General features: G+C 43.2%; 1 protein-coding gene across 1 annotated transcript in view; it reads right to left on the reverse strand.

The window, feature by feature from the left end:
- LOC128300727 (ankyrin repeat domain-containing protein SOWAHC) overlaps positions 1-24,617 on the reverse strand; it is a 98,380-nt gene that overhangs the window by 40,559 nt on the left and 33,204 nt on the right. Inside the window, exon 5 of the mRNA XM_053036898.1 lies at positions 3,512-3,523. Coding sequence (XP_052892858.1) covers positions 3,512-3,523 — 12 coding nt within the window. The remainder of the gene's footprint in view (positions 1-3,511; positions 3,524-24,617) is intronic.

The following is a 24,617-nucleotide window of genomic DNA, read 5'->3' on the forward strand; positions in this document are numbered from 1 at the left end:
CGCAGGTGAGCTGTGGTTTTTTCGTTCTGCTTTGGAAGTGGAATACCCAACGTACACATATCCGATCGTTCGCTTATTTCGGGCTGTCATATTTCTCGGCACGGAGGGAGTGAAAAATCCGTCCCGTTTCGAGCCGCGGGAGATTAATTCACAAACATGTTTTAGGTATTTTTAAACGACCGAAATCGAAGCGACCGAACGGTGGATACGTTTTAATACGATTAATTAGATTGGATTAAAAATTAGTATAATTTATTCGGATTATGCAGCAGGCATGGTCGAGTGGCTAGTGGCATGAATGTTGGTGCGGATCAGCTGCTGCAGTTAGAGATATGATTAGCGTGTACGATCGTATTCGAGCAATGGACAAACGGAAGCCAAATTGGATTGATTACAAAAGGGTATTATAGAAAACAAAAAAGGGCAATGATTTACTGTGGCTATTATCTGGAGACCCTAGGCCCTCCGGACTTTACAGATAGGTAAGGTGAAATGTTGGGTGAGTTTTGATTCATGAATGAAGCTTCAAATCGAATGAATGATTTTGAGCACCCATTAAGAAGGTTTACCAATCATTGAAGGTTCATTACAACAAAATCTAAAAGAGGTATAAAATAAGAACCTTAAGAAAATCGTGTGAGAGTCCTCACATTATTTAAAAAACTCAAAAGATTCGTTAAGCACAACAACAGGGAAATCATTTTCTTAAATGTTTCAAAGGATTGTAAAGATCAATTTAAATTAATATAGTTTCATTAGAATAATTTGTTAACCCAGCGAGTACGCAAATGAATAAAAATAAAGAAAGAAAACATATAAAAGTAAATAAAAAACTAGTAAGTACAATAATTAATGCGTTAATACATCAATACATAGAATAAAGTTATTGAAAGTTATTACAGCAAATAGTAGAAACCCTGAAATAAGTAGCAATAACACGAAAGGGCTAAGAATTCAATTGTTCATTACTTACTCAAGTAAAGAAAAACAACAAGTACCTTGTGTAATACTCTAAAAAAATGGTTTTGTTCTAAACCTTGCATTACGCACACTTCCGGTTACCAGCTGTTGTTTTGTGTGCAATCATTAGTAATTTATCTCCCATCCCCATTCTCTGTTTGTTGTAACGAGTAATACCCCTAATTTGGTCCTATTAGCTTAAATTGAGCCTCCTAACGCTCCCATTCTTTAAGGCTTGTTAGAAATGGCGAGAAGGTGTAAAGAAGAGGAAAAAATACTTACGCCCTTTTGTCGTAGAATTTACACATTGTTAACATTGTCAACGGCCATTCAGGACGGTAAATGGTCGCATTCATCCAGGTTTCGGGGATCGACATTTTTTTTGTTGTCCGGGTTGTTGTCGTTGTTGACGGGGTTGATATTTTCGTCGGCATTCATCGGCAGCAAAAGCACCCATTAGAAGACGTAGCGTAGTGGTAAGGATTATTGTTGGTCGTCGATGATACCGTCCGCAACAGGCAAAAGAGCCACAAAAAAGTGTTTGCGTCAGATCAGATGGAGCATCCGTCAAATGGGACGTGTCCGCAAAGTACACCAGCAAGAAGTTGTTGTTTGATTGTTCGCGTTAGATAGAATGTAAAATTATAGGGTTTTGTGAAATCGGGCCGATTTGATATTGCGGAAGTGCACCAAAACAACCAGATCGTACGATTGCATTCACAAATAGAGGGAAAGGCACAAGTGATAAGGCACAAGTGGAAAAAGGGAATTAGAAAAAAAAGAAGCCAGCCAGCAAACCCGAAAGGTGATGACAAAGTACCAATTTGAACGGTGGTTTTTGTCCATTTGTTGTGTGTTGAGAAGGATACACATCAATATTAACATCAAACGTTGTTCGGGCGAACAGTATTCAAGATGCAACCCCCATCGGCGAGCCGTTCCATTCGGGTGTGTCGGGGACACAGCGGCGCACGATGCCGACGATGGCAAAGATATTGCAAACAAGGCAATTTATGTTACCGAAAATGAGAGCGCCACCAATCGGTAGGTGTTTTTGTCATGTCGAAAAGTTTGATGATGCGGATGTAATATTGTGGGGTTGGTGAGTGTGAGTGAGTGTGTACATTTTTTGTGGTCATTCAACCATTAGATGACGATGATGTGTGCCAGGGGCCAGGACGAATGTGGACAGTTGTGGGAAGCGAACACGGTGTGCACAGCACGGGAACCAGTTGGGTATTTGTCGATGAATTTGTTTTACATGAAACGAGAAGAAAATGTTGTACAAAAAAAAACGAGAACATAAATGATGTTTCATTAAACGTATATAGAACATGTGCTCCAATTAGAATGAGCAAATAACAGTCGCTATCTGTGTTGTTGGAAGAAGTGGTATTCTAACACCGCCACAGAGCTGTCATAAATAGCTCGTGGCAATAAAATTATCTGCCAATAACATGCAATAAAACTAGTCTATCTTATACCAATATTTAAAAAAACTTAATACAACATATATCCGATATAAATGAAGTCTATATGAAAAACAGCATTGCAATAATAAATAAATTTAGCAAACGAATATGATAACCCGGCTTGCATACGTTAAATTTAATGCAAAACAGAAATAAAAAACTAAATTCCGCAAATGAGATTTTAATGAGCATCTCAAAATAATGTTTTACACCCTGTCAAGAAGCTTTCAAGCATAAAACACGAGATTGTACTGGATACCGGTAATTTAGTTTCGCCCGTGCTTGACAATGTGCACCTATCATTTACGCAAAACCGTCACGAAAAGGTAACATGAAAACAGGAACGAAAGTGCATAACCTAAGAAAGTATCGTTAACGACTCTGTTCGGTGCTAATTCGTTTTAAATTAATTATATCCAGCTAAGCCAACGTCCCTTACCCCAACCACGGGGCGCTCGCTCGAGGCCTGGGTGTCAGCCGGCGTCTCGTGTGCTGTTCTGCACCATGACCGACTTTATCCTGCCGTTCCTATCTTCGTCATTTATTTATTTGTTTTGTGAACTGGGCTAGGGGACCACTCATCCACTTATGAGATATGGCTAATTTGTAGTTATCTAAATGGGAAGCCTTTTTTCAAGCGGCGCATCGGCGCATACGAGGGAAGCATCGCATAAAATAAAGGTTAAGACATGGTTAAACACATGATAGTGCGGTAGGTGAGACCTTAGGCTTCCGTACGATAAAAACTGAAAAGCTCCCTGGAAAGGATAATGGAAACCGATTATGCTGGTCAAAGTGATGGCTTTATACGGGGTTTCGCGCCAAAAAGAATCAAGCGTTATTTACGATGCCTAAGAATTATGAAACTCTAGTAGAATTTTGCCTGAGAATATCTTAATAAATGACTTTCCTAAAAAGGACAACGGTATGTATGGTGGCATAAATAAATTAACACCAGCTTTCACAGTCAACACCGGAATACGGCCGTATCGATCATATATCAGGTTCCATTTCAGACCCTTCGTCGTTTGATGTAAGAAGCTGCTGACAATGTACAATTTGTACCCGTTTTTCCTTACCGTGCTGATATCCTGCAAAGAAAGAACGAAACAAAGAAAGAAACATTGTTAGAATGCAAATAGGAACACCATGTTTCGACGGCGGCACCAGAAGCAATCCGGAATGGTGGAAATGGTCCCGAAATAATGGAAACGAATGTTAACCCCACGCGCGAAGGTGTTTTCATCGGTCGCATACCGTCGCCGGCCTGTCTGTCGTCAATAAACTGTAAGACAAATCACCTGATTACGTGTTTATGGAACTGTTAAAATGGTCACGAGCTCGAGGGTTCGATGATGGGTTCGCACCTTTGCACGGACGATCCCCGCGTGTACCGATGGTTCTTTGTGATTTTTTTTAGGACCGACTACCCTCCCAATCCCGGGGGGGAGTGTAGCCTTTACCACCGTCCTGCATTATCCACCGCTTATCTGCATCGTTTGATCGCGCGAGATTGAAATATGGGAAAATTAATTTAAATTCATATTTTTACGATTCACTCTCGCGCACATCCCTCGTCAAAACACCGCGTCGGGACACGGGCAACAATTCGGTGCGCGACAGCAAATCTGCCTTGTTGACGCGCGTGAATATGTAATTTTCGAGGTTCCGGCTTTCCTCGTAGGCCTTGTTTGGTTTTTGGGTTGGTGAAAGGAAAAAAAAAGAAGCAGAACGGACATGACAAATAAGTCGAGAAAGCGCGTAAAGCCAGCAAAGAACGTGAAAAGCCAAAAGAAGAAATGAAAACAATTTCCCAACGTCAAACGCTAGGACACAAACGGCCCATATTTAAGGGGGGGCTACCAACTCACACACACAATGAAAAGCCCCATGGATAGTTCAATCTCCGGCTCGATGGTCACATGGTTAGAGCCAATAAACTACAACTCTATACCACAACATTGTGCTGAAATTTATGCATTGTAAATTATTATATCGAACCATGTTTAACTGGCTAATAAAGCATTTAATTTGACTAGAAATAACTTCATCGTCTGCGCGGGTCCCCGGGACCGAGCGGGTTTATAGATTCGTCAGCGCTTTCAGACCCCAAACACTGATGGACGACGGACACCGAAAACTTGACCGGCACGGTATGAGCTTGGAAAATGCATGCGTGCGCGCAGGAATCCATGTTTATATGTCCCCTAGCAAAAAAAAAAACCCCGGCCAGGGTTGGGGGATATTAGTCGAAGGTTATAATTGGAGTGGAGCGGTCACATCTTCGCCTCGCTGGTGAGTGTTTGTTTGCTACTCCTTCTTCTTCTTCATCTTCTGTTCCGCGTCGTGAATTCTATCCACGGTTCCGGAGCCTATCGGTCGTAGGACTTTCCTCGCGCCCATATCTCGACCAAACCCCCCGACCCGAGTGGGGTGAGTTGCGTTCTTTATATGGCCGGCAATTTACGTATAGCAGTGTATAGTTTGTTTTTTTTTTTTGTTATACTGACTCGCCTCACAACAACCATGTTTATGTTTTATTTACATGAGCAGCCGCAATAAAAAATTCAAATTTCATCCAACGACTTTTTCATATTTATGAAACAACAAACAAAACCCCACACGATTGAAATAGTTGTTTGGTGGGGGGGGGAGGGTTGGGAGGGTCCTCCCCCCTTCTCCCAGGGAGGGGAGATTCGTTCTTCTACCCCCCAAAAGCTGAAAGCAGAAGAAGAAGAAAGAACAACGAACGGGGCAAAACGAAGGGGCCACACGGCAAGCTGTCAAGCAGTTTGCTAACGGCCGGGAAATAGGTGTCGAGTCACATGTTTTCGGACCGAGCCCGCACCGGTATATTCACGTTGCGCTACGCTTGCGACACAGGTTGCGATGGGAAGCCGGGGAGACCGCCCGAAACATTCCTATTGTGGTGGCCTTCAACGATTAGTCCAATCCAACACAAAAATGCAACATCGATTAACTCCAGCTGAGCGACGAGATTATGTTATGGGCCAGAATCTTCTCGTGTTCGTGTGGCCGCGTGTGTTTGTGTGGGTCAATCGTTTTATTCTGGGTGCCCTATCCACGGCCGCCGCACCTTCCCACCCAGCTCGCTCCGAACGCTCATTTGGCAGGAACGGGTTCCTAAATTGTGCATGATTTATGATCGGCACTGGCAACGGGTCTAGCCAGAAAAGGGAACCTTTTTTGCCTTTGGCCAATAAAATGGTAGGTAGGAATGTACAAGAAAGAAGTGTCAATTCATAAATATTTGATTAATGTCAAATCTCTAATAGAGGAAAACCCAACTGGGTCGGGTCTTCGATCCGGCAAATGATTAATATTCTGATTATTCTAATTTATTCGACTATTTTACGGCACGGCCACGGTATATGTATGGCATATGGCTGATTAGAATATCTTTACAACGAGCGCAGCAGCGGAGACAGTATTGATACAGTTCAACTTTTACCACCAATCGGTTTGGTTGCGCGAGAGAATGGTTTGATAACATCGTTAGCAAGCGAAATGGACAAGAACAAAAGGTTCTATATTAAATCCACTGCTTACGATCTTCTTATGTGTTTATCGTTTGAAGGATAAAGTTGAATATGCTTCAAATTCGTATTACCTGGCATTTTTGGATCTAAATTATTTTTTTATTAAAGAACATCGGAAAACCCTTTAAGTTAAACATCCCTAAAATGTTGATGAAAAAAATCGCAGACAACTTACTAGCACACCCAATACGTAGCAAAAGAATATAACTTTATTAGGGAAACTACCCACTAACCGATTCACACTTATTGTAACACATTCCGAATACTTTAGCCATGGTTGAGCTAACTTCGTTTCCGTCCCAGCGCTGCATTTGAAACCGTTTCCCTTCCGTTTGATGTATTAAACATGCACCACACGAAAGATCAAACAGGAACATTTTGTCTTAATTATCCACATTTTGTATGTATTAATTGTTTCGTTGTAGGTTTTTGTGCCTTCCCCGGGGTTGCACGAAGCTCAAATTGTTACATGTCAAATATTATTCATGAAGTTCCAGCGACAATGGGTGTTTTCCCGCCAGCGTCTTCTGGCCACAACACGCAGCAAAAGCCAGTAGTTTCCAAAGAAAACAGCAAAGCCAAAAAAAATAAGAAGGAAACAAACCGAACGCTATGCTCTCACCACCCAAAAAAAAGGCATTCTAAAGGGTGGCAAACGGCAAACGGCTGGCTATACATATTTCATGTTACTTCATTATGAAAGCATTTTGAAAAACATTTTTAACACATTTTTATTAAAATTCTTGCACTTTATATTTTTTCCGCCGCTAATTAAAAATTCAAATGCCAATATCATTGTTTTGGCCCCGAGGGCCCGCGAATAATAGAACTGCAACGTTGCTCGGTGTTCTTCCGCCTAGTTTGACGCGAGCCAAACGAAGCTTGATTAAATCGCAAACACTGATGTCTTATCCTAGCGATCTTCTTCGTTATCGGTCGAACGTCTGATACAGTCTCGACGGTTGGTGGTGGTGCTGGACGGTATTAATTTTGCCCCGCCGTGCCCATCAAAGCCAAGTGCGCCGATAGACGCTTGAAAGGAAAGATTTGTATTTTTGCAGGCACACTCGCTCTCCCTCCCGAAAAAAGGAAAGCGCAACTTAAAACTAATAGTAGTTTCCCATGCGGCAACAATTTAGCTTTGTGCCTGTTTTTTTTGCTGCTGTTGTTGTTGCAAACAACAGTGCTGGCCGCTTTATTAACCGCAAACCCCCGGAAAGCGCTAGCCTTCCCTCAACCTGCACACAGCAACAGAAGTCACGAAACACGGTGGTAAGAGGGCAAGATTACATCATTTTGCTGGTAATCAAAATAATGATTACATATTGATGAATGACGATAATTTAGGTACCTTCATATAATAAACATTTAAGTAAAGGTATCCTGCGTATTTATTTTCCCACTACATCCCTCACCGTCCGCAGCGACGTCGATTGTGATATGTTGTTGTCGCTTGGTCGGGACAGAGTTGTCGATCACAAAAAGAAACACATACCCTTTCCTGTGCACAGGTTTTGTGCAGGGCCGCACCGTCGAAGTGCAGTTCGGTTTGATGTTTAATCAATTTTGACGCAAAAACAAACTTGCTGCACGGCCCACATCGTGCTATTTCTTCATCTCGCCCATTGCAGGTATGGGGTGCGCTATCAAAAGGGAATGTGTACGTACCGGGTTCCGCCATCATGCATGATGATTGGGAGGAAATAAAAATTAGTCAAAAATTGTTATAGGTAGTCGGGAGTGGAGATATTACGAGTCATTTTCGAATCTGCTTTGTTATTAACTTCGAATGCCGAAGTTCATTACAACCTTGCAAGGGCATCCAGTTCAAGCGCGGTTGGCTCAGCGGATACTGCATCAGCCATCTGCTGCCGTGTTTGATAACATTTTTAGAACTTAATCAACAAACGGTGAGCTACTGCAAAGCGATCTTACACGCGGTGTAAGAAGGAAAAGCCACACACTGTAAAGTACTTCTAATTCTAGGACGTGTCTACATATCGTTTTATTCATTAATAATGACCATATTGGTTAAAACTATTGACTAGTTAATTGAAAACTAAATTCACATTAATTGCGAATTCATTTTCTTCTTCGCGTGATCGATGAAAGCGCACTCCTTCCCCGCGGGGATACTCGACGAATATCCTTAAATTCATCAATTTCACATTTCTTGAGAGCTTGTCACGAATATTGGGAGATATCCCTTTAAATAGAATTTCCATTTCGAACACACACACACGCCATATGGGGAGAGAGAGGTGTAAAATAATTGCACTAGGACAAAGCAAACTGCAACACCATCGTTGAGCATGGCATGCTGTGGTGAATGTTTTGCGCACATTTTATCACATGCCTCTCTAGCAGGGTGTTGCGATGCAATGTTGCTGCAGCGTAGCTGTCACAATGAGCTACCTTTGCTACACGATTAATTTAAATTCCTTTAAAAAAAAAATACCCTGAGAAATGGAAACATTTGGCGACAAAAAAACAAATGACACATTTTAATTTAGGGTTCGGTGGTATGTACACGATAAAAAGGTTAAGGCGCAAGAGAGTTCGCTTCGACAGTATTGATCGAAACGATGCCATTTTTGACAATATTTTAATTATAAACCACAAACAGGTGCACTGCGCGATATCTTTGGTGCTGTTTGTGTTCTTAAAATGCGCAGGTACCCTTCATTAAGCGGCTGCGGACTTTCCATTTCGTTTTGTCCTCGAAGTGTCGGCACGTAGAAGAATTGCAATGCTCGGATAGGGGTCGCAACGTCCGCTTGTCCCGTTTCCGATAAAAAGCAACAGTGTGCCCATTCGGGGTGTTACCTCCACAAGAGGTAGCGGACGGTAGCTGGGTGATGCTATTTTTTGCCCCTGTCATGTGTGTTTACAAGTTATGTGGAATTATTATACAGAATGATTAGGGAAGCTGATAAACCCTAAAACATGCTGTTTTACACCCATTATCGTTGCGTTACATAATTACCGCTGAAGCTACATACACCGGGAAGATACATGGTCCGTTGTCCGTTGGGATAGGAATTCCCGTTTAAAAGAATCGTATGTACTCTCACGGGTAAAGCTTGTCGAAGATGATCAAATATTTGATTTTTTTTGTGAATAAAATGTTTATACTAATGGGCACAAGAGAAAGCCCAAACAAACAAAGACAGTGCAGCGTAGAAAATGGCACATGACAGGGGGGGAAACCTGTTCGTCTTTGCAACTGTTGCTACACTTGACAGATCCGTCGTTGACAAAGCAAACTTTTAAACCTTTAACTATCGGTTTGTTCGCGATAACGGGGATGGACCGCTGCAAGGGGAATGGAACCGATGGCAATAGAAAACGGTATGAGGTTTTTGTAACTAATCGTTTGTTCGTAGCACACACACAGCTCAACCTCGGATTCTCCCGTCAGTCAGGGCAACTGCAGACACTTTGCAATGAATTTAATGCATTTGCTAGATCTTGTCACCTATGAGTGTCGGAGACACATCCTCTGCTCTGCAAAATCCCTTCTGCGTCCCCGGCTAGCAGCGTCCATTGCACAAACCCCGTCCCCCGAAAGCCCTAAAGGGGGCCGTACGGCGCGGCTACGTCAGCGAGGTGCACATCAGTTGCTCGAGAACTTAGCCCGAAGCACGACGTGTACACCTCGAGAAGCAAAACTCGTCCAGTGGTATCTTCTCGGTACATGACAGTTCGGTAATTTACGATTTTCTCCCATCGAATTCATCTTGGAGAAGCAGTTTTTGCAATATATCTTACCTCCGTACTGCGCGCACACAGCGCCACACTGTGTCCCCTGAATCCCTGCTGTGGTTGCTGCTACAGTTGCAAATTAGAAGAAACAGAACGATGTGGGAATGGTCGGTGGTGCAGAGTGCACCGGGGCAGCACCACCAACCGGCTAGATTGTGTTCTGTCTTTCGCAGTACTATGACGTTGCTTTCACCTCCCAGCGAGCCGGGGGGCTGGCATCAAGATCAGGAGCAAAGTGTGTCCTTTTCCGATACCATCTTACGGCTTCTCTTCAGGCGGAAGGAGAAAGGAGTCTGTTTCTTCGTGCAAACGCAAACGATGTAATATACACAGCGAAACTGGTTCTACATCGCAAATGCGAAAAGGGTTTAATAGCTGCTCGGTGCTTTGTTGATAATGCTGTCCTTCCGGTTCATGGAGTTCCAAGTTTTGCGATTGATTCCACAGCACAGTGTGATGCAATCGAAGAATGTGGTCGAACTTTAAATTTCAATCAATGAGGTATAATTGTTTAACATATTTCACAACATCTTGGCAAGTGGAGAATGTGATAGACGCTACTGATACGTTTTGTCCAATACAAATCTCCTTTACGGACCATAGTGCACGGAGTTCTTTCTCTTCCCGTTTGATAAGCGGTCAAAAAGCCCCAGTCAGCCCATTTACACTTCCAACCATTAGGCTTTCCGCCAAATTGGGGAAGGCGTCGATACGAAAGGACTACTGTACGATTTGATACCATTCCAACAGATGACGATGCCGATAGCATATCGTCGGCAATGCATCTTCCAGAGCAGCACGATGGTACCGAGGTGGCCTCCTGTCGAAAGATGCTGCGCTTCATGTTGTGTCTCGACAACGCTAAGACAGTGTTATGCCTGTCAGACAAGCTCGGCGTCTAAACAAAGCACCAAGAAGTTGCAGCCGTGTGCCCTGCAAAGAAACGTTTGGTTCGGCTGAATATGCGAAATGTGGAAGTTACACGCAGGGCGATGGATTTCCATATCCATTACGAATGATCTGCTGCAATCTGAGGCTTATGGCTACATACACCCCGTTAGGTAGGTAGGTGGGTAATTTCTGTATTATTTCTACATACCATACCGTTGGCTGGTGCTGTGTTGGGCGCGAAATCATGGCCCCATTACGGCTGTGGGTTGTGTTTGTGGTTTGGGTGGCCGGAAAAGATAGATTGCCAACCGGACGGCAGAATGATGTCTTGGCCCTAGGCGGCAGTATCTTGCAAGGATTTGCAGGTCCTTAAGAACCCAACAAATGATATAATTCAATCTGCAATTGGTGACGGTTGAATGGAGAAGCAGAGCGGAGTCGTTGCAGACTTCAGGGCAGACTTCAGGAAGGCTAATTTCTTGAAGACTCAAAGCCACTCTCAAGGCTCTGCAATTATTATCTCATTTAGTGATTGGTGAATTGCTAGCGCGTTAATATCAAGTGCTTTAAGATCAGCACTTATGTCTTGAATCAATTTATCTGAATCTGAAAAGATCCGTCAGAATAAAAGTTGATGTAATGACGTCAATAAAAAAAATAATTTTAGAAATAATGTTTAAAGGAAAATCGGCAAACATTGAACGGAGAAACCTCATAAACAGGCAGCTGGCAAGACCAAAACCACCACCGATGTCCATTTCTGGAACGGTTTTGGAAAAATAGCAACTTTCCCTCGCCCATACAACAAATGGCGGGCCGCACCTATCGCAACACCGGGCGGGACACAATCTGATCGCAACGAGCTGTATCTCATCCTCTCTCCTACGCAAAGATGCATTCAGTTTAATTTATAGATTTTGTATTCCACATGGTATAAATCAAAACGACATAATTAATTGATAAAAATTACTTAATTTTAGATTTATGTCTCTTTTTATTCGGTCAAGCAACAACGGTTGTGCGCGGGCAGTGTGTTGCAGCCCGAAAGACCTGAATCTTGAAGGCGCTTTGCGCCCGCAAAGATCGAAGCAAAACCGGGGGGGCAAAACCGAGAACGGCTGGATGTGGCGGATGATCACTGCAGTGCTCTCGGGGTTCTACTCGCGCGCAACGAGATACCCCATGAGCCCGTTTCCTTTGTGCGGCCGGTGCAAGAGCGACCGCTTCCTATATGTATCGTACAGCTGTGAGCCACACAGGTGAACCACAGGAAGTAAAACATCGCAACAACGCCGACCGGACCATAGTGTACGAGGGCACTGCGGCTGTGCGGATCCAGTGCAGCCACTCCGTATATCTGTATCGTATTCAATGAAGCCGCCACCGTTGCCGAGAGGGGGTTCGTCTTTTCTTAGCTGTTTCACGGAGAAACATAGTCCTTATATTTAAATTAGATTAAAAAAGGGTGTAATGATTCGTCATAAATCACGAAGCAAACGCAAACGTATGCCACCCAACCGAAGCTATTAATCAGATGTGAAATGTTGATAAAAACCGATTCACCGTAAGATTCTACCGATGCTCCATTATTGAAATGTTACCGGCGTCTTATCTTTGCGCCGCGGTGACTATGCGTATACAAACGTCGGTGCGTCGGTAGTAAGATGAATGGGAGTGCGATGAATTAAGAGCAGAAAATATACACCAAACGGAATCCAACAATGTATCCTCCATACGGTTAGAAAACTAAGGATAGCGATTTTGAGTTCTAATTGATTTATTGGACTTTGCATTCATTTTCGAACCGATTCCAACCGAAGCATTTCGGCGATTTTCATACGGATGCCAAAATTTGTTTGATATTGTTTTGATGGACGATGTTGGATAAATGTGTGTTTTTCCTATTCAATAGTTTCTACTTTATAAAATCCTTATCTGCTATCACATCACTGCCCGATCAATATTTAAATCTACAAAACATTGAATAACGGAAATAAGAACAACTCGTATGGTGGTTTCTGCTTACTACAATCGATCGAAAAAATAAGCTAACTAAATAAAACACACACGCCATTAAGGCGAAGGAATAAAGAAAGGCAAAAATCAATGAATACCGTCCCTTGTTCGACGCTTAAAACACGCTGTGAGAAGAAAGTTCGATAACAAGCAAATGCACTCAAGATGCTAAGCGCAAGGAATGCTGTTATTGGCAGTGCGACTTTTTTTTTCCTTCCGTTACATTTTGTTTTTGTTACGCTGCGGCCTGCGAATGCCATCGCTCCGAATCTCGGACAATCCTTTCACACTGGCCCCCTGCCCTGCCCTGCGCTGCGGGCCAGGCGACCTGTGCCCGGCGATGCAACTAAACACCGCATGAACCGCCGTTGTACGGGGGAAGCTGCTGCTGCTGCTACGATATATGGTAATGGTCATAAAGCTAAACGCTTACAGTTCATAAAACTGTTGTTACCGCGCGCGCCATTCGCTGTGACTCGGAATACTTTACACACGTGATAGTGTTGTGTGTGTGGCTTTATATTATTATTTGCACGAGTAACAAAGGGACATTGTACTGAATGCCCTTAAGACGGTACCGTACGCAACAAATGACATGGAACAGTTTAATGTACTGAAGTTTAACAAATATTCTTAACATTATTAGATTACATCTCGATGGATTTTGTGTTTAATTTTGAGAATTTTGTTTAGAATAACCAATAAAACATCAAATTTCAGTTCCTTCACATCAATAATTTAATACTAAGCTACCCAGGCGGCACAATTGTACGAATAGGCTAGCTGTCAAACAGATCAGCCTATGCTTCCCGTATGTAGATATGTGCGTGGTCGCGAGCGTGCCTGTCACCCAGCTCATCATCGTATCTTTGTCTTTAGTTTCTTTGTACCTTGCGTTGTTTGGCTACAGGTTTCACTCTACGTTCGTAAAGTTGTAGTAGTTGCAGTTTGTGAAAAGTTTATCAAAGAGCGCAAAACAACTGACCAAAGATTGTGCAACGAATATGCACCTGCAAGTAAGTACTTATTTCATGTATTGGCTGGAACTGTTGAAAAAAAACACAGTTTCTATTCTATAAAGACACAGTTTCTATGTATCATAATTACATTTCCAGGTGGCACAGGGCACAGGGAGCTCCACTGCAGGAACTAGCAGCAACCGTAGGAAGACGATTTCGGCACACGGACAAACATCGAGGACGAGGACAATGCAATACTGGAAGTAGATGATCATTCCGGTGGGCATCATCATCATCATCATCATCATCATCCTACGTTCGTCGTGATAGAATGTTCCGATCTTGTGTTCCAGTTTCGGTCAGGCTGCCTGACTAGAATTATTTTAAAGATTGTGCGGATATGTATTGTGATATAAAAACATTGTAGTGAAATAAAATAATGAACAAAACAAACGAAAACCAATTATTTTCATTAATATTTAATAACCTTGAGAAATAATAATTATTATGAACCTTGGGGGAAGCATCAGAGCTGTCAATCTGAATTGTACGAATAGATCTTCTTCTTCGTACCCCTTAATCGTACAATTGCAATTGCTCTAACCGGTGCACTATTAGTACAATTGTGCTGCCAGGGTATATTAGCTAAGCTGCTTATAGGAATGTAATAGAATAACAATTAATCTGTTTTAGAAGCATTCGAAAATTTTTTATTTTTGTCTCATAATTACGGCCGATTATAAAGCCTGACTGTACATGTAAGTTTGTCAATGTTGAATTTTCATAGGGAAATTAAAAAAACCAACCCTTATGTTAAGACATTGTAAGCTCAACAGGAAGAGCTTATTGGTACAAGAATAACAGTTTTAGAGTAATTTTTCTTCGAGATCTCCCCTGATTGCCTCGTGGAAGTGAGAAACAAAGCCGGAATGAAGAAAAGAAAATGGCAGCAGGAGCCAGGCGGGAGTACGGGAGACCCGGGGCTACCGGGTTCTCCGCCTCGCAAAACGTCACGAATTTTGCGCAACCATGTTCTCGATCACTCAATTTAACCGTTCCTAGTGATTTGCGTTCACACTGCATGTTCGCAATTGCCGCGATCGTGCAGCACCGGATCTTTCGCGGGTGCTTATTATACGTCATTATGCGAGCCACCGTGCCACCACCTGTGCGCGCAGTAACAGATCCGCGATCGTAGTGCAAGGGATGAATTCCCTTGCTTTGTTTTTGCTCCACCCATCGTCAAAGCCACCCAAGTGCGAAAGGATACATTTCCCCTGGGGGGGGGGCCATTCTTAGGGCGCCTGGGAAGATGCGCTTGTGTGCGCCAAGGGTGGTGCTCACCCGAGCATCCGACAGCGCGTTTGCTTTATCATCAGCACCACGCACAATTCGTGGCAGGATGCGCCAACGCTGCCAACCGCCGCCGAAGCAAAATAGTAATTCATGTCTTATCAATGGAACACACAACGCGCAAGAGCGGTGGGCGCGGGCGCGCGCGCCGGTTGGAAGGATGTTAATTCTAAAAAACACAATTTTTCTACGAATTATTCAAATGAATTAACATCATTTTTGTTGCCATGTTGGCTGCATTACACTATGTAAATTGCACCGCACGTACGCTGGATAAATGGCGCACCCGGGGTCGGGTTGGGTTGGGACGGGCAGCGGGGTAAAATGTTTTACGCGAGAAAATGCGCGAATGATGAGTAGCCAGCAACCGCGCAACGCGCTGTTTACATTACGGCTCGAAACCCATACGACGAAAGCTAGACGCATCAAAAATTACAACCTATAGGTCCGCACACCACTGCAAACGGGCACAACAAGCCCAAGACCGGGCCGAGGCGAAACAACGCGAAACGAGATGCAAACAAAAATAATAATAATATAAAAGCGCATTAATGTTAGCATATAAAACAATTAAATTCGCGCGCGTACGCATCAAAACGGAAACGCAGCCGGCGAATGGCCGCGTCGTTGGGGAGGGGGGGATGTGGAACACCGGTGAAAAACGCCAAACCGTGCGATTTGAAGGGCAGCAAAATGAGAAACTTGTCTGCGCTTCGGCGTCTGCTGCAGACGCGCTGGAATCTCGATCGAGCCGGGGAGGGGGAAGGGGAGAGAGGGTCTGCGTGCACGAAGGCACCTTCGGTGGTGATCGAAGCCCTCCCCCCGGGGTTGTTTTGTTTTGTGAGATCCGAAGGAAAACTGTTACGCGAGCTTTTCTTTTCCATGTGCGCGCTCGGAAACGCGAAAATGATGTACCGCCCGGTTGTACCCCGTCTGGGGTTTTCTTGTCTTGATGGCCCAACTGTGCTGGGGGGGCCTGCAGGACGTAGTGTGGCGGTTACACATTTGGCGTTTCCGATGGGTGCGTACGGTTGGGTGTGCTTTGCGTACATCATCGAGACCACGAGGGTGCGCGCATAGTTGCATTACGATTGCGTTTGCGATTGCCAACATAATTTGCCCCCCCCCCCCTCAGCCCCGATTGGTCTGAGGGCTGATGGACTTGCACAGGGACAAAACTGCATACGTGCCTCGCATAGCATTGCCGGACGCGTGGAAAAGAATACACTGAATGTTGATTGCAGGAACCTCATTTCCACATACTTTTCGTATCATTTCGCTACACCGCGATAGATCGCGAATCGAAAAATGTGCTATCGTTTCTCACATTGCAATTAAATGCTTACATGGCGCGATGCACTTATTGCTCAGCTCGAAAAAGATAACTTATGTTAAACATGAATGTCTGCTATTGGTGTAAAAGCTGTGTTTCTGTGCTTATGTTTTGTTTGGCTGTTTAAGGCAGACGGTTGCAGACGTAATATTAATATCCACAAGCAGCAATGAAGCATATCACTCGTGTTTTTTAAAAGAAACGAACATTGAGGTAATTTAATTTAATTAACTGTAAGCCCTCTACAATAGCTCCAAGGACTTGGTCTGAACCCTTCTCCTTGATGCAGAATACTTCTAAGCGGTTCGAGATCTGTCACTTTCCATTCTGACAGATGCCTCATCACCATCTCCACAAGAACTACTAAGTATCATACAAACTGGTCAAGAAAGACTTCACGGGCAGGGTTGTTTGGAGTCATTCAATTGATATAACCAACCTAGAGCTGGAAAGTCTAATTTATTGTATGGTAGTCATAGATCTCGTCATTTTCACAAGTTCTTCTAGAAATACGAGATCAAACCTCAAGGATTGAGAAATCACCACTCGAGTCCAACAGAAAGATTTTATCTAAATTTGGATAGAGCCCATGCTTCAGAAGCGTATCTGATTATTGGAATTGTGGACAACGCCCCTGGAGGTGTCATTATGAAAAATGGAAGTAAAATAGAATAGCCGTATCGTCAGCAAATTACAGGATGTGAGTTGTCTCATAGAAGCTGATTTCAATCCCCGAGTCTTGAAAGGACCTCTCAAGTGCTAAGTTGAAGAATAAGCAAACTAGCTTAGCTCCCTTCGCGCAGATCCTTGCAGATAGCAAAGGACCTTTGAACGTTTTCCATCTACCATCTCTACCTGAGAAGTGCCACACTTTATTCGAATTTAAATTGGAATAAAACCATCGAATAAACCTACAAACCATCGAATGCATAAATCCAATCGGATCACCAGCGCCCAATAAACCGCAACACCATGAATGCCAAGATGGAGAGAGAATTCGCAAAATTAATTGTCAAATTGTGCTAAAATGCGGGAGGACTGCAGACGTGTATGCCGTACAAGCGCACGAAATTTATGGCCACCGAAAGAAATCGTCGATATCGCCGGTTTTGTCTCATCCTCTCGGTAGAAATGAACGTAACAAACCCGGGGCAATTCAAACTAGGAAGACAAATTTTGGCACAAAAAGAGAATCCCACTTTAAAAAAACCTAAAGAAACCCGTACATTGGACCGTTTGGACCTGGTGGACCCGTTTGTGTCCTGGGCATCATTCGCAGAGTCGCAGCATAGAATGTGCAACAAACAGAGCAGCGCGTCCATAGCGGCATGCCGCCGCTATTGTGAATTTTAATTACCGCGTTGGCTGATGAAAGATTTATACCAATATTGTTGCTGTTGGTTCGCTTGCCATCCACACACTAAGGTAAGATATAAATATCAATGGGTGAACAGCTCTGTCACTGCAATACCTAGATTCGGGTTTGGCCATTATATTGCCCTCGCGCATGGATCACGAGGGTCAAATTGAGAGAAGCTATTCGAATATACCCAATAGAGATGTTTTAGACTTTTAACTGCTTTTCCAATTTCTTATGGAACGAAGTTGAACGTAATTGTTCACCTTTGACCTGACGGGATAATCCGTTATTCTCGCTTTTTGAGAAAGAGTTTGTTCATCCGCTTCCTCGTCGATTCCATTTTCGATGATATGATAAACAAAACACACGAAGCGCAATATAACCAACCCGTTTTCGTATCTCGAAAAACCCACTGGATTAGTTCTCCCTCGTCCACATGTGAACAACACACAATAACTCTACTTTTATGCCTTGGATGTCAATTGATCGTGACAAAACGATAGGGAAATGGAGTGCAAAATCCTTCGGTGACCGAATCGTGTCGGCCACTTTGGTGTCAAACGATCAGCACAAACCGGACTAGATTTTTTCGCCGGGCACAGTGCTCTGCAGCACGTTCAATTGCAAGCAGGCGCACCATATTTATCTACGATCGTTGGGCACGACTTTCAGCCCTAACACATTGGCGCCCTAACAGGTGGAACGCAAATGGTTCGTACGCCGGTACCTAAGCCACCAGTTGGCGAATAAGTTGTACTGGAATTTTGATTCGTTCAGGCGATTTCACCAGCGCAACACTTGACGTGTTGGGATGTATAGTCCCAGCGTGGAATCTGGAAAAGGTCATCGCGTAGAAAAGGGCAGGGGAGTGCCTTTCAAAGCATAATTATTTCTCTGGGATGCACCTTTTGATGCCCTTCGATTAGACCCGATACTTTTTTCCAGATGCTGAAGACTTCTGAAGTTCAATTAAATAATCTATAATACAATAAAAAAGAAAAAAATTAATTTGTTCGTTCATTCATTGTTTTCGACCACCATTTCAGTATTTCGACCACCGTCCACTGATGCATTGCCAACTATTTTGAACTTTATTCGATGACTATTTTTGTTCAAACTAATGATTATATTACAACAAATACTGATATTCCAGACGCTTCACAGCCATCTTTTCAGGGCAGTTAGTTAGAAAAGTTAAAACATTACATAAAACACCACAGTTCTGTGGTCCTTTACTCGGCGGGCGTGTATTTCATGTTCAAGGGAAACATGCACGCACACTCACACACATTACGCACTCCGACCTTTTGCGAAAACTAGCGGTCAGGGTAAGGGTGTTCTAACTCCCGACGGGAAATAATTCTAATTTTTGCATAAAAAGCTTTTCCCCACTAAACATTTTCATTATCAAATGAAGCGAACACCATTCCTGTGTTCATAAATATCCCAAACTTTTTATGCACACTTTGGCAAACACACACACTCGCGCACACAATTTTCCGGTGGTAAGATTGAACATCGGGAGAGAGTACGGGTCCGGGGGACGGATCAGTTCACATAAACTCCCCCGAAACCTCGCTTGGGGCTGACCGCTTTAATTAACGCATCCTCATCTTCCTTCGTGTGTCATGGCATGAGATGGAAAGGGAAGGCAGTGGCATGAGTTAAAACGAAATGTAGCTTGTAATACCGGGGCGATGGTCCACCGAAAGGTAAAGCTGACCACTTTTTCGACCATCGGCCACCGGGGAGTAGTTGAGCAGCGCCGAGTACTCTCGTGCTCTTATGGAAAAAGGCACTTTTTCCGGTCGCTCAATTCGGTTCGGTCAACCGAGGGGCGCCGGACAGGAAATTGGCGACCACCGGGTCGTACTGTGTGTGTGTGTGTGCGCCCGGTAAAAACTTCCGGCACAAAAATGATGTAGCCCCGTGTAGCCACGGCTACGCCACAGAACATGACCAATCTGCTCGGAGAAGGGGCACGGAACGCGGAGAGTACAGTAGTGCGCTTCAGTACCGACAGGCCCCGGAACGTTGAAAGGTGGGGAACATATGTGAGACCACATCGTATACTACATTCTTAGCCGAATAGTAGTAATGAGAACAAAAAAGCAAACGAACTTTTTAAATCTCCCACTATTAATCTTTATGGTTAATCAAAATTTATTACCACCGTTGCCTGTTTTTTTTTTTGGGCTATGCAATAGTTCCGCTCCGGTGTGTGGCTGGAGAAACTTTTAACTGTTTCTCGGAAGCTGATAAACTTTAATGTGCATGTCCGAAGAAAGTTTGCGCAATCGGTACAAATAAAAAGAATTTTTAATCCTTGCATGCGTATGGAATGATTTAAGACTATTTGAGAGATCGTAGACGTAATGCAAAATATCTTTGGACAATGTCTGACAATGTAAAATTGAATATTGGATGAGTCTGAATCAGATTCCTTAAATCTTGAAGCTCGAAATCGAACGAAGGACTATAAACATTCATAATGAAGATTTCCAAATCTTCAAGATGGATTTCAACATTCAAGACTCATACAACTCTACAAATCCTGTTCACATAATTCATGAGATTTGTAAAGAGTTGTCTTTTCTAAAGAGTTTAAAGAGTGATTTAAAGATTTAAAGAGTTGAAACTTTTGCAGTACGAGGTACCTCATGGAAATTTGCAGTAATCTAAGATATTCTCGTACCTTGAGAGTATCTTCAAAGTTTCATTAAATGCTTAGAGATTGGTGAATATGTTGGAAGAACATCGATGATTTTAATGACTCCTTTCAAAAGATTCATTTAAGCATACCAAAAAACACCAAACGCTTGTCAACAGAGTGAGAAACACAAGCGATCGGGTTGGATGAATACTTACTAAATGATTATGTTTACCGGTTAATTTAATTGCAAACAAAACGTAACATCCGCAACAAAAAAATGCTCACCTTGGATGATGGATATGCTTGCGACATTCTACCATTTGCCGATCGTTCAGCGTTTCATCCGCAATTTCGCCCAACCGTGATCGTCACTGTCATTATATTACCGAGATGAGCGAATTGCCACCGAACGATGACAATACGGTGTAATCTTACGCGAGAAAAACCCTCCTACACCACACCGTTGCCGTGGCCAATCCACACCGTTCGTGGAAATGAGCTGTGAAGCGCGTTGGACGCACGACTCGTGGCTAAAATTATCATCCTTCCACGGAATCTGCCAGCAAACCAGCGACGCGCGTTCGTACGTTCGCGCGCATAACAAGGATGAGGGATTTTTAGTAATTAGCATCGCGTCAACCGTATGGCAAAAAGGAGGCAAACGCGTTCCTCCTTCACAACACGAGCCGGAAGTTAGCCGAAAAGAGTCGCATCTTCTGCAATGTTTTATTAGAACATTTTCCCAGACCGCTACCGGTTATCCACACAGACACACAGAAACACATTAGCTTCACACGGTAAATTTGGGCAAACGCATGTAGGCAGCGTGTGACAGAACGGGAGCAGGCCAGAATTCTTCGCCCTATCACGCGCGCCTGTCTCTCTTTACGAACGAAGAAATATGCAAATTAATTTATGACAAACTGTGAATGCCCATGTATGTGCTTCACTAGCAGCAGCAGCAGCAGCAGCAATGCCATCAACGAGACGTTCGAAATAAAAACACCACGCTGATGATGATGGTGATGAACAACGAAGGTGCGGGAGTGAAACTGAAACCCAAATGAACGCCAAAAGTCGGGCGGAAAAAAAGGGAAATAATTAAGCTAATTTATTGGTGTGGCGTAGCAGTACGTAGCGCACATGTGGCACAGGGTACGGAATGTTAAAAATTTTGTATAAATCTTCTCGCTGGGTGGAATCATCACCCGACGGGGTGTACGGTGAGAAAAACCGGAGCATTACCGGATTAGCCGGTGCGAGTATGTTAATTAGTGTGGTTTGAATGTACGTGAAAATGGAAAACCCTTCAGCTGAACAACAAAAAAAAAAAACAACCCCCCAAGATATGATCCAGGCTCATATCTTTAATATTTGACTTCTGTATGGAAATAAAAACAAAAAAATCGTTATTTTAATCAAAAGAAAAGCGCTTTTTTCGATTATCGAAAGAGACACATTTTCTATCTTATTTGTCGCACCACGTTTGTTTCGACAGATGTCCCAGTTGATAGTACATTGATTATTTGTCGTACGGTAGCGATCGGTAGCGATCGCCTTTCGCTCGCATTGCCTCCACCCAACGATGGAGAACGATTACACAAACTTTTCCCATCGTCCCATCCGATGGCGATATTTCGAAATAGAAATCCTTGTATCACTAAACTGAAAACATGTGTTCAGCTCAGTTAAACACACTTCCCATTCCCGGCGCTGTCTTCGAGAAAAGTATGATAAACGCGAGTTCGACGTTATAGTTTTTGGCCATACTGAAGTGTGTAAAAGATGTTTTCCATTCGATTTATAGCTATCGCTGTCTCTGTTTTTTTCGTTCCTTTAGCAGATTTGCTACTGTTCTGTTACTCCGCTCACAGCAGATGCTCTGATATGTGAGTGAGTTGTAAATGCTACTGTCATCTTTTGCTGTTACAGCTTTCTCCTCCTCCCTCGGGCACGGTTTCGTCCCATCGCCGTAAAAATCCCTGAGGTCCCGTCGGTCGGGGTAGAGATTTCATTTCTACTGGTGCTTTCCCTGTTTCCCCCGGCGGATGATGCTTTCCCTCCAGACGACAAGTGACAACCCCAAAAAAGGGCTAATTACTCATTTTTACTGCTCCGATTCGTGCGCTAAATCATCTTCTAGCCACCCCAATCCCGATTGCTGTGACCCACAAGACGATGGTTTTGAGCCACGACCACGACCTAGATGGAGGAGACCACACATCGCAAGAATGTGGCGACCGCATGATGTTGGATTTGGTCGTACGTCTGTATACAACATAGTTGAACGCGATAAAAAGTGCTTAACGATCGAGCTGCATCTGTGAGAAAGCCGGTGGCCAGTCTTTCCTCTGTGGTGTTTAATTATTGATATTGAAAATTGCACAATATTCGAACAATTCTGCAGGTAAGAAAAGCACCACATAGCACCAAGTTTAAACAGTAACACTTTTCCATTGAATATTAGCAAGATCACCGGCCTAGGTCCTGCCTAGCGTTCGGTGAATGAACCGTCCCGCGGAAACACAGGCGTAAATCAGCTTTTATCGTTCTCCATGTCAGAGTTCGTATTTTAGTCTCATTTATCTAAAATTGTTTGACATATAGATAATTTTATGGCTGCATCTTGTCTAAACAGTGCCTCTCCTTTCCCGTTTTGGCGCGGGCCATAAATGCATTAAGCATCGCTTTTTTTTGTGGTGTTTTTTTCCCTTTTCATTCCCGGCTGTTGTTGCTTCGGTGTTCCACCACGCGCGCGCCTGACTAAACGGTGCCGCAATCAAATCGAAAAAACACGGCGCAGGGTTTATTATCGGTTGGAACTGCTTTTATGTGGTTTATGAGCTCTAGTGCTGCAGTTAACGCACCCCGGGGTCGGGGAAAAGAGCCAAACTTTCCACTGTCCTGTGATTTCCGCGCGTGTGTGTCTTCCCTGTCGGTTTGATGAGCGCGACGTTCTTATTTTCCCCATGCCCGTACGTGACACACCCCCACACACACACACACTTAGAGGGAGGAAAAAAGACCGTTCTACGGTGCAATACGCATGTAAAACAATAAATTTTCTTACCAAGCATATTTCAACGCATTCCTAACGTGACTGTGCGGTGCCAGGCTTCGGTTGGTTGACGCTCGTCTGTTTCGTAATTTACGACCCTCGTCCCGCTTCTTTCCCGGTGTGTGTTAAAAACATGGTGAATATTTCAAATGTTATGACAAAAAACGTACAAACACAGACATGAGTCACGTATGGGTGTACTACCTAATGCCTGATTAATTCAACTAATTATGCATAATTTACCAAAAATCTTTAGTTGCGTTCCGTCACCGGCAGACCGGTGTGTGTTGCATCGATTGTTGAGCATGTGCAAGTAAATCCCACCTTCACATGCATAATGTAACGTGTATCGCCGGTACAGATGGGTAAAATTATATTTTATTAGTAGGGAATTCATTTTAAAACAATCGTACGGTAATTGGCTTAAATGCGTTGAATGATCGTATGAGTCGTAAAGTAAAGTATAGTGGAGTGCCGATTATCCGTGCTCATCCGGTCTCAACATTTGCCGGATAATCGACGAACACGGATAATAGGCACATATTCTGTTTATTATAAAATTAGCGTATAATATGTCATAGGTACGTCTTTTTTAGAGTAAAATTTATTTTTTCCTGTGTGTTTTATTGTTGCAAAAGAAGTTGTAGTTGTTTTTTTTAAGAATTTGAGCTCATTTTAGCATATACCATTAAGTTTTTAAATTTTTCCGTCAACGGTGTTGTAATATGTCAAATTTCCTTTGGAACTGTCATTTCTGAGCGGCACGGATAATCAGGCACCCGGATAATCGGCGATCCACTGTACTCCTATCGATTAGTACTTTTTAGAATAACCAACAATGTAATCCATTGTAACTAGCAGAAACGACCTTATGTATCGACTGACTACAATACGGTAGTTAATAAAAAGCTCAAGAGAAAGCAAACCATACTTGCCTGCTGCAAACAGTCCAAATGTAAGAGAAAAACGTATTTTTCCTTTCGTATCCATCCGGACAAAACTCTTGCAACGGAGAATTTGGAGTATGGAATAAAGTAGTCATGGTGGTGCAAGCTGCCACGATGGAGGCACACCACATCGGACACAAAAAAAATGGCTCAGATAACAAGCAAGAGCGAACAAAAGTAAAAGCACACGATCGCCTCAGGGATACAAGTTGTGCTAGAAAAATTTCTGTTATGAAAAAACAACAAATTATTCTTGATACCAGGGAGCATAATGATGATGATGATGATGT

This window comes from Anopheles moucheti, chromosome 3 (genome assembly GCF_943734755.1).
Source record: "Anopheles moucheti chromosome 3, idAnoMoucSN_F20_07, whole genome shotgun sequence".
NCBI lineage: Eukaryota > Metazoa > Arthropoda > Insecta > Diptera > Culicidae > Anopheles > Anopheles moucheti.